This window comes from Mobula birostris, chromosome 13, assembly GCF_030028105.1.
Source record: "Mobula birostris isolate sMobBir1 chromosome 13, sMobBir1.hap1, whole genome shotgun sequence".
In the NCBI taxonomy this organism is placed as follows: Eukaryota; Metazoa; Chordata; class Chondrichthyes; order Myliobatiformes; family Myliobatidae; genus Mobula; species Mobula birostris.
The window spans coordinates 17,855,041-17,866,731 of NC_092382.1; the positions used below are offsets into that span (position 1 = coordinate 17,855,041).

At 45.7% G+C, this 11,691-nt stretch overlaps 1 protein-coding gene across 1 annotated transcript; it reads left to right on the forward strand.

Moving 5' to 3' along the window:
• The first annotated feature begins 1,738 nt into the window (after positions 1 to 1,738).
• LOC140207484 (uncharacterized) lies at positions 1,739 to 11,691 on the forward strand. The gene is made up of 2 exons (XM_072276004.1): positions 1,739 to 1,780; positions 9,267 to 11,691. Exon 2 carries the CDS (start codon positions 9,645 to 9,647, stop codon positions 10,866 to 10,868), a length of 1,224 nt encoding a protein of 407 aa, XP_072132105.1. The 5' UTR covers positions 1,739 to 1,780; positions 9,267 to 9,644; the 3' UTR covers positions 10,869 to 11,691.

The window sequence follows — 11,691 nt, forward strand, 5'->3', positions numbered from 1 at the left end:
TAAATAGAGGCCACATTTCTGTCGAGAGTGAGCAAAGAGTTTTACTCAATCTTCACAGCTGCTGCAACACCAGAAACTTCACATCAGGGAGGAAGTTCAAATTAGCTCCGTGTTAAATGTTTAACCATCACGGTGACTGAAGGCAGCTGCAGGTTCATGAGGGACTGTTACTGTCAGAATCTGCAGTTCTTGCGGCTGCTCATCGCACCCAGGACTGAACCCTGGTCACTGAGCATTGGAGGAGTTCGTTCTGCTGATAATTAGCCTGAAAGTAGACTGATGTTTAATGTTGTGGATCTGTGAAAGATAAATCGGTTCTGTATCAAATCCCGTGTCTCAGGTACTTACTGTCTCTACCACACTCACAATGTACACGAGAGAGGCCACTCGGCCAATCTGGTCCCTGCCCATGTTTCTGTTCCATATCAGTATTTTAAAATCCATCCCTGCCGTTCCCCTCTCACTCTCCCTGTGATGACAGGTTGCAGCTAGTCACCACTCCGTGGGATAGCAGACTTCCCTTGAATTTCATAGAATCATAGAAATCAATAGCACAGTACAGGCTGTTCGGCCCACAGTGTTGTGCCGACCATGTAACCTACTCTCGAAAGAGCCTAGAATTACCGTCGCACATAGCCCTCTATTTTTCTAAGCTCCACGTACCTATCTATTCTCTTTAAAGACTCAATTGCATCTGCCTCCACCACCATCACCGGCAGTGCATTCCATACGCCCACCGCTCTGACTCCTGTCTTGCAAATACTTTCAAACACCTTAACGCTCTGCCCCCGAGTGTTCGCCATTTCAGTCCAGGGAAAAAGCAACTGGCTATTCCACGACCAATGCCTCTCATGATTTTATACACCTGTACGAATTCCCTGCATGATTTTCTCCAGTTTGAATCAGATGATGAGCTCACTGCAGCTTTGACATTCCTCAGGACTCTGGACTAAGGGGGTTAAATTCCTTCTCCGCTGCTCTTTTCAACATTTCGTGTCATTTTCAGTAATTACAAAGACAGTTGGGTTGTTGCAATGCGCCTGTGAAGTCCGACAGCAGACTAGCGAGTGAATGTTCGATGGAGCAGAGTCAGAAACTAGAGTTGGCATCCTGAGTCAGATCTTTGGGGCTCCAAAAGGAAATGGGGCCTATCATTTACAAGGACGAGGAGGAAGTGAATCAGACCGGCAGCATGTGGCTACAAATGAAGGATTAGAAACATCTGGAAACTGGTTAACTGAAAAAAGTGTGGTTAAATTCTGCAAATTACTGGTGGAAATCAACAGATCAGACAGCAAATGTGGAGAGGAATAAATAGACAACGATTAGGCCGAGCTCCTTCAGAACGCCTAGACTGTGTGCTCCTCTGCTTAGTTGCTGCCTGAACTGCAGAGTTGCTTCAGCATTTTGTGTGTGTGCGTCTCTGCATTTCCAGTAACAGCAGAACCCCTTGTGTTTTATATCTATATTTTTAAGAGGATTGTACTTTGGCATTAGATACATGTTGATATTGAGTATATTGTTTACGGGAGCCGCTTTCTGCGTTAAAACAGTTGCTGAGTATTCTATATACACAAAAAAACTGAGGTGGACAAGGAACTAGTGCTTGCAGAAACTATTAATGGCACCGGGATGACCCATAAGGGCCTGCGTTAAAAATTTCGCCGGCGCTGAAGCATTGATCAAATGCGCAGGCGTCAAGGTTGATGACGTTGGTGAATATCACGCATGCGCGTAGTACACAAAGGCCTCGGGATCACGGCTCCAGGACCGGGCGCAGGTAAGCGAGAATCTCGGGGCGATGTTGTGACTCCGGACTCCGTGACCCGCAATCCCGGGACAGTCCTGCTCTCTTCCCTCTCTCTCAGCCCCACCATCCGTACACGGGCCCCGGGGAGCTTCCGGCTGATGAGGGAATGGGAACCGATGGGTCTCTCAGACAGAGCTGAGCTCCAGCTGTCTAAATGCAAGGATCGGGAACTCGGAGAAAGGGAACAAAATCTTTTACATCAGCTGTTGTGAAAATCACCTTTGTTCTGCCTCCAGTCACAAACAAGAGAAAATCTGCAGATGCTGGAAATCCGAGCAACACACACAAATTGCCGGAGGAACTCAGCATTAGTACTCTTTTCCATAGATGCTGCCTGGCCTGCTGAGTTCCTCCAGCATTTTGTGTCTGTTGCTTGTTCTACCCCCTCTTGTTCTGGACTTTCTACCCGTGAGAACATGTTTTGTCCCACTCTCTCTGGGTACATAATGATATCAAACACCTTTGCCCTGGGCAACAAGTATCTTTCACATCACAAATGTGCCAGACTCCAATGAGACAGACTACTGCCCTTCCCTTCATATTCATTGGCATTGCCATCACTGAGTTCACCACCGTCAGTCACCTGGGGGAGGGTTCAGGGGAAATATTTATGTACAATACAGAAACTGTTGTTACCTGTGTGTATTGTGGTGATGCAAAAGTTGCTGGAGAATTTGCAAGTGGGAAGAAGTGGAGTGATATTTGGAATTCTGACTTTTTAAAGTGTCATTTAGCAAGAGAAACACATATGGACAATGTGCAAAAGCTCTGGTGGGAAAATCCTTTATTACCCGTTACAGGCCTGCTACATAAATTGTGTGAGAGTGCAGATGAACTCGATCGAACCCAGAGGAGATCAAAGTTCTTACTGACAGTGATTTGCTGGCTGTTGAAATAAATACCTCGCTATATAAAATTCATTGTGCACATGTCACTGGTTAAAAGAATGCACAGTAGAAGCTTTATCTGCACACTGGTCATTACAAATTAGAGGGGACATTGGTAAGAAGGTGGGGAGACCTCCAGTGTCCTTGATGCCCTCACCTACAAGATGTGCATCCAGCTGCAGCTTGTAACCCTGCACTTTACGGAGTTGGAACTTGAAATGGATGAATTCTGGATCATCCAGGAGTTGGAGGGGGTGATAGATATGACATGAAGAGAGGTGAGTTACACCCAAGGTGCAGGACACAGGAAACTGGGTGAGAGTCAGGAAGGGGAATGAGGTTAAATAGCCATCGCAGAGTACTCTTGCTGCCATCCCACGCAATAGCAGGTGGACCACTTTAGAAACTGTTGGGTGGATTACCTGGCAGAGGAAAGTCAAAGGGCTGATAGGGGATTCGGTATTTAGTGGAACAGAACAAGAGGGGACTGATATCCTAGTGGTAATGCTTCTAGTGTGGGGTGAGGGGTGATGAGGTTAAAATAAGTTGTAGGGGGAATGGGAACCAGAATGACAGAACAGATAGTGGAGAGATTGAATTGAATTGACTTTATTACATACATTCTTCCTATACATGAGGAGTAGAAATCTTTGTTACTTTTATTTCTAAATGTGCAATGTGTAATTTATAGTAATATATAATAAATAGTTTGTACACAGGACAGTCAATATAACATAGAAATGCAATTGTATCAGCATGAATTAATCAGTCTGATGGCCTGGTGGAAGATGATGTCCCAGAGCCTGCTGGTCCTTTTGCTGTGGTACCGTTTCCTGGATGGTAGCAGCAGGAACAGTTTGTGGTTGTGGTGAATTGCGTCCCCAATATCCTTCGGGCCCTTTTTACACACCTGTCTCTGTAAATGTCCTGAATAGTGGGAAGTTCACATCTACAGATGTGCTGGGCTATCTGCACCACTCTCTGCAGGTTCCTGTGATTAAGGGAAGTACAGTTCCCATACCAGGCAGTGATGCAGCCAGTCAGGATGCTCTCAATTGTGTCCCTGTAGAAAGTTCTTAGGATTTGGGGCCTTATCCCAAACTTCTTCAACCGTCTGAGGTGAAAGAGGTGCTGTTGTGCTCGTTTCACAACACAGCCGGTATGTACAGACCACGTAAGATCCTTGGTGATGTTTATGCCGAGGAACTTAAAGCTGTTCACCCTCTCAACCCCAGATCCATTGATTTCAATAGGGGTTAGCCGGTCTCCATTCTTCCTGTCATCCACAATCAGCCCCTTTATTTTTGTGACAATGAGGGAGAGTTTGTTTTCTTGACACTAGTCAGATGTTGTTCAGATCTCAGATAGATTCAGCAATCAAATGGTTGAGCATGGTGTGATGAATGTGGTGAGCTGTGTATATCACAATGCAAGAAGTATCGCAGGAAAGCCAGATGAGCGCAGGACAGGGAATTATGATATTGTAGCCATTATTGGGACTTGGTTGCACCGAACAGTCTGAGGGATTTAGAGGAACCAATTTGTAGAGAGATGGTAGACCGTGCCAAGAAACAAAGGTTGATTCAGTAAGTGATTTTATCTTTCCATATATTGACTGGGACTCCCATATTGTAAAGGGACGAGATGGGGTAGAGTTTGTCAAATGTGCCCTTAATCAGTACATAGAATTCCTGATGTAGAAGTGTTCAGTAAGCTGTTAGGAAATGATCCAGGGCTGGTGACAGAAATTAGTGATCATAATGCCATGAGATTCAAAGTAAGTATGGGAAAAGAGAGGTCTGGACCATGCGTTGAGGTTCTAAATTGGAGAAAGGTCAATTTTGATGGTATCAGAAAGGATCTGACAAGTGTGGTTTGGGACAGGCTGTTTTCTGGCAAAGGAGTACTTGGTAAGTGGGAGGCCTTCAGAAGTGAAGTTTTGAGGGTGTCTAGTTTGTATATGCCTGCCAAAATAAAAGTTGAAAGGTAACTGATGCAGGGAACCTTGGTTTTCAAGAGATATTGAGGCCCCGGATATTTTGTTCCCCTAAATGCCTCAGACTGTTGGGTGCCACCAAGACTCATTAATGACTACAATGTCATAATTCCACACCCTATGCTCATCTGACTTTTTTTTTAAGTCATCTTCTGTTGGTTTCTAAAAGTTTCCTAATAGTTTTTGCTCTTTTGTTTGCCCTCTCTTTGGCTTTTATGTTGGCTTTGGCTTCTCATTTTAGCCACAGTTGTGTCCTCCTGCCTTTCCAATGCTTCCACTTCTTTGGGGTGTATCTGTCACTCAGCTCCTGAATTGCTCCCAGAAACTCCAGCCATCGCTGCTCCGTTGTCACTCCTACCTTTTCCCTTCCAGACAAGTTTGGCCAGCTTCTCTGTCATAGGAACATGGAGGACTTCCGTACAGAAACAGGCTATTTGGCCCATCTAGTTAATGCTGAAAAAACATTTAATCTGTAACGCAACTATCTGCACCGGGACCATCGCCCTCCATACCCCTGTCATCCAGGCTCCCATCCAAACTTCTCTTAATTGTGAAAAAGAGCTCATATTCACCACTTGTGCTGACATCTCATTCCATACTCTCACGAGCTTTTCCACATGTTCCCATTAAATTTTCACCTTCCCTACGTACCCATGACCTCTGGTTGTCATCCCACCCAACCTCAGTGGAAAAAGCTGCTTGCATTCACCCGATCTATACCCTCATAATTTTGTATACTTCCAACAAATCCTCAAAGCAATGTATAATTTCCTTGTTCATGATTAGAGCCTTTTTGAGGTGTATAAGATGATGAGGGGCATTGATCACGTGGATAGCCAGAGGTTTTTCCCCAAGGTTGAAATGGCTAACATGAGGGAGCATAGTTTTAAGGTGCTTGGAAATAGATACTGGGAGATGTCAGGGGTAAGTTTTATTACACAGAGAGTGGTGGGTGCGTGGAATGCACTGCCAGCAGTGGTGGTCGAGGCAGATACAAGATGGTCTATTAACAGCCTCTTTGATAGGTACATGGAGCTTAGCAAAATAGAGGTCTATGTACTAGGGAAATTCTAGGCAGTTTCCAGAGTAAGTTACATGGTTGGCAGAATATTGTGGGCTGAATGGCCTGGAATATGCTGTAGATTTCTATGTTCTATGTTGAACAGCGAAATAACTTTGGCTATCCTACAATCCTCTGATAATCCCCTGTCACTAAGGATGATTTAATTATCTCTGCTAGGGCCCCGACAATTTTTGCACTTGCCTCCCATAGGGTTTGAGGGAGCACCTTATCATGCCCCGGAGATTTATCCACCCTAATCTGCCTCAGGATGGCAAACATCTCCTCTTCTTTATTCTGTACAGGGTCCACGATTTTAATGCCGCTTTTCCACACTCCTGCAGACCCTGTGTCCATCTCCTGAGTAAATGGGATGAAAAATATATTTGAGATCTCCCCCATCTGCTTTGCTTCCACACGTGGATTGCAATTCTGGTCTTCCAGAGGACCAACTTTATGCCTTGCAATCCTTTTGCTCTTAAGCTATTTCCAGAATCCCTGAGGATTATCCTTCATCTTTTCTGTGAGGGGAATCTCATGCTTTCTTTTAGCCATCCTGATTTATTTCTTATGTGTTCTCTTGCATTTCTTATACTCCATAAGAACCTACCTGCCTATCCCTGTTCTGCAACTCCATTTTGTGCTTCACCAGGGTCTCAATATCTCTTGAAAACCGAGGTTCTCTACAGTTTCTATCTTTACCTTTTATTCTGACAGGCACATACCCGCCTTGTACTTTCAAAATTTTGCTTTGAAGGCCTCCCATTTAATAGGCAAACCTTTGCCATAAAGCAGCCTGTCCCAGTCCACAGTTGCCAGATCCTAGTATCTAAATTCCAGCTGTTGATCCATGCCCTGAACACATTCGCCTTTCCTACGCTGCTCCTTGTATTGAAATGTACAGGGCTCAGCATATTCACTGCACCATGCTCAACTTTTTCATTCCTGTCTTTGTCTGAGGTCTGAACAACAACTGTCTCCACAACCCCTCCACTATCTGTTCTGTTATTCAGGCTCCCATTCCCCCTGCAACTTTAGTTTAACCCCCCTTACCCCCACCTCACACCATGCAGCTCTATCAGCCCTTTGTGCTTCATCTCCCAGATCAATAAAAAAGAGGTGCATACCAGGTACAGGCAGACTGGAACAAATGGGATACTTATGAAGTACAGGAAATTCAAGTGAACACTTATGAAAGAAATAAAAGAAGGCATGAGGTTGCCCCAGCAGACAAGGTGAAGGAGAATCCTCGGGGATTCTGCAGATATGTTTAGAGCAGAAAGATTGCAAAGGAATAAATTAATCCTCTGGAAGATCAGAATGGTAATCCATATGAGGAGACTAAATAGATGTGGGAGATTTTTTTCTGCATCTGTATTTACACAGGAGATGGACACAGAGTCTATAGAAGTGAGGCAAAGCAGCATCAACTTCATGGACCCTGTACAGATTACAGAGGTGGAGGTGTTTGCTGTCTTAATGCAAATTAGCGTGGATCAATCCCCAGGGCCTGACAACTTGTTCCCTGGGACTCTGCGGCAGACAGGTGCAGAAATTGTCGGGGCCCAAGCACAGATATTTAAATAATCGTTTGTGACAGGTGAGGTACTGGAGGATTGGAGAACAGCCAATGTTGTTCCACTGTTCAAGAAAGGCTCTAAAAATAAACTAGAAATTATACGTTGGTGAGCCCATCAGCAGTGGGAAAGTTATTGGAATGTGTGTGCAGGAGCCAGATATAGAAGTATTTGGATTGATGTGGACTGATTAAGGATAGGCAGCATGGCTTTGTGCACGGTAGGTCATGTCTAACCAATCTTATAGAGTCTCTCGAGGGAGTTATCAGGAAATTGGATGAAGGCAAGGCAGTGGATGTTGTCTACATGGACCTTAGCAAAAGCACTTGACAAAGTCTCATATGGGAGGCTGGTCAAGAAGGTTTAGTCACTCAGCATTCAAGATGAGATAGTAAATTGGATGAGACACTGTCTTTGGGAGAAGCCAGTGTGTGGCAGTAGATGGTTGCCTATCTGACCGGAGGCCTGTGACTAGTGGTGTGCCACAGGGATCAGAGCTGTATCTGTTGTTGTTTGTCGTCTGTATCAGTAATCTGAATGTTAACATGGTTAGCTGGATCAGCAAATTTGTGGATGACACCAAGATTGGGGTGTAGTGGACAGCGAGGAAGACTGTCATGGCTTGCAGTGCAATCTGGATCAGCTAGAATAATGGGTTAAGAAATGTAAAATGGAATTTAATGGAGACAAGTGTGAGGTGTTGCATTTTGGTGGGACCAAGGTCTTACACAGTGAGTGGTCAGGCACTGAGGAGTGCTGTAGAAGGAAGGGATCTGGGAATACATGCCCATAATTCACTGAAAGTGGTGTCACAGTTAAATAGGGACAGAAAGAAAGACTTAGGCAAATTGGCCTTCATCAACCAAAGTACTGAGTACAGGAGACGGATGTTTTGTTGACATTGTACAAGACAATGGTGAGGCCTAATTTGGAGTATTGTGTGCAGTTTTGGTCACCAACGTGCAGGAAAGATGTAAGAGATGTTGAAAGAGTTCAGAGAAAATTCACAAGGATGTTGCCAGGTCTGGAGGACTTGGGTGAAAGGGAAAGGTGGAACAGGTCAGGACTTTATTCCTTGGAACGTAGAAGATTGAGTGGAGATTTGATGGAGTATATGACAATTATGAGGGATATAGATAAGGTAAATGCAAGCTGGCTTTTACCACTGAGATTGGGCGGTACTACAACCAGAGGCCATGGGTTAAGGGTGAAAGGTGAGATGTTAGGCGCACATGAGGGGAAACTTCTTCACACAGACGGTCATCCGGGTGTGGAATGAGCAGCCAGCACAAGTGGTGCATGCGGGCTCAATTTCAACATTTAAGAGGTTTGTATAGGTACCTGGATGGTAGGGGTATGGGAGTGGGTAGTTTAAATAGTTCAGCACAAACCAGATGGTCCAAAGGGCCTGTTTCTGTGTTGTAATTTTCTGTGACTGTGACAAGAACCTGAAATAATACAAAAATTCACTCCAAGTCCTTTTAACAGCTGTGCAGACCAACCATTCATCTCAGCAGGAATTGTTTATATGACATTAAAACTGTGGCACTTTAAGTTAATAATACATAAAAGAAAATCCCAGATGCATGTCAAGAAAGACTATTTGCGTGAGACTGTTTCAGTTACTGTGGGGCCAGGCACCCATGCTGCTCAGCAGGAACAGGGAATAATACCAATGGAGAGAGTCAAACTGAGCCAAGTCACAGATTGGAGACGGCAGAAATGCCCCATTCTGACAGAGACAGGAAGAGCATCAGGGAATTGATGGTCATTCCAGATACCAGCACTGTGCCCAGTCAGAAGATGATTTCTCTCTCCAACTTGGGTTGAACCTCACTGTAACTGTGTGATACCAGATCAAACCATGGCAACTCAAGTAATCTCTTCTGAAATGTTGTCCTACACCGACTGATGGATTTTGTAAATCTTCTTACAGGTTAAAAACGAGAAGGAATTTGTCTACAGGAATCTCAAACACACACGCCAGTTTTGCTGTCTCTGTCTGGATATTTAAGAAGTGGAGCAAGGGATTCAATCGGCCATCCTTCCAGCTCAGACTGTGGGGAGGGATTCACTCGATCATCTGACGGACTGGCATTCCCGTCATTTTACACAGTGGGAAGGGATTCAGTCGGTTATCTCAATTCAAGGTACATCAGCAAGTTCACACCGGACAAGGCCATTCATCTGTTCTGTGTGTGAGAAGGAATTCAGTCAGTCTTCCCACCCTTGGACTCACCAATCAGTTCACACTGGGCAGAGGCTGGTCATCTGCTGAATTTCTGGGAAAGGATTCACTTAGTTATCTGACCTAATGGCTCACCAGCGAGTTCACACCGGGGAGAAACCGTTCACCTGCTCAGTCTGTGAGAAGAGATTCACTCACTCTTACACCCTACAGAGACACCAGCGAGTTCACACTGGGGAGAAACCATTCACCTGCTTAGAATGTGGGAAAGGATTCACTCAGTCATCCCACCTACAGAGACATCAGCGTGTTCACACTGGGGAGAAGCCGTTCACTTGCTCAGTCTGTGGGAAGGGATTCCCTCAGTCATCCACCCTACAGAGACATCAGCAAGTTCACACTGGGGAGAAGCCGTTCACCTGCTCAGTCTGTGGGAAGGGATTCACTCAATCATCCAACCTACAGAGTCATCAGCGAGTTCACACTGGGGAGAAGCCGTTCACCTGCTCAGAATGTGGGAAGAGATTCCCTCAGTTATCCCACCTACAGAGTCATCAGCTAGTTCACACTGGGGAGAAGCCGTTCACCTGCTCAGTCTGTGGGAAGAGATTCACTCACTCATCCAACCTACAGACACATCAGCGAGTTCACACTGGGGAGAAGCCGTTCACCTGCTCAGTCTGTGGGAAGGGATTCACTCAGTTGTCCCAACTACAGAGTCATCAGCGAGTTTACACTGGGGAGAAGCCGTTCACCTGCTCAGAATGTGGGAAAGGATTCACTCAGTCATTCAAACTACTGGCACACCAGTCAGTTCACAGTGGGGAGTGGCCATTCACCTGCTCAGAATGTGGGAAAGGATTCACTCAGTCGTCCAAACTAATGGCACACCAATCAGTTCACACTGGAGAGAGGCCATTCACCTGTTCAGACTGTGGGAAGGGTTTCACTTGGTCATCCGACCTACAGAGTCATCAGCGAGTTCACACTGGGGAGAAACTGTTCACCTGCTCAGACTGTGGGAAGGGATTCACTAGGTCATCCTACCTACAGAGACATCAGCAAGTTCACACTGGGGAGAAGCCGTTCACCTGCTTAGAATGTGGGAAGGGATTCACTCAGTCATCCCACCTACAGAGTCATCAGCGAGTTCACACTGGGGAGAAGCCGTTCACCTGCTTAGAATGTGGGAAGGGATTCACTCAGTCATCCACCCTACAGAGACATCAGCAAGTTCACACTGGGGAGAAGCCGTTCACCTGCTCAGTTTGTGGGAAGAGATTCACTCAGTCATCCACCCTACAGAATCATCAGCGAGTTCACACTGGGGAGAAGCCATTCACCTGCTGAGAATGTGGGAAGGGATTCACTCAGTTGTCCCAACTACAGAGTCATCAGCGAGTTTACACTGGGGAGAAGCCGTTCACCTGCTGAGAATGTGGGAAAGGATTCACTCAGTCATTCAAACTACTGGCACACCAGTCAGTTCACAGTGGGGAGTGGCCGTTCACCTGCTCAGAATGTGGGAAAGGATTCACTCAGTCGTCCAAACTAATGGCACACCAATCAGTTCACACTGGAGAGAGGCCATTCACCTGTTCAGACTGTGGGAAGGGTTTCACTCGGTCATCCGACCTACAGAGTCATCAGTGAGTTCACACTGGGGAGAAACCGTTCACCTGCTTAGAATGTGGGAAGGGATTCACTCGATCATCCATCCTACAGAGACATCAGCGAGTTCACACTGGGGAGAAGCCGTTCACCTGCTCAGAATGTGGGCAAGGATTCACTCAGTCATCCCACCTACTGGCACACCAGTCAGTTCACAATGGGGAGTGGCCATTGTTATGAATCCCTAGATTTTGTTTGCTGTGGACTGTCATTTTGAGAGAGAGAGAAAGAGTAAGAATGGAAATCAGTCTGACTTGCATCTTGTTCACATCACTCACAGCTTGTTTAGTTTTAACCGAGGACACAGACACTCAGAGTCAGACGGAGATGAAGGAGGAAAAATGGAAGGATCGGAACAAGGGAACCAGTGGCCAAGGGTCACTGTTTAGAACTTTCCTGTACCCACAAGGGTAGGTCAATTATTGATTCAACATACGTTGAATGTGTGGTTGTCACCTCATTTGATCCATAGGAGTGGATCGGATTTGGGGTATCCTGTGAA

Coding starts and splice junctions, on each gene's coding strand:
- LOC140207484 (XM_072276004.1), top strand. CDS start 9,645: ATGGCTCACCAGCGAGTTCACACCGGGGAGAAACCGTTCACCTGCTCA.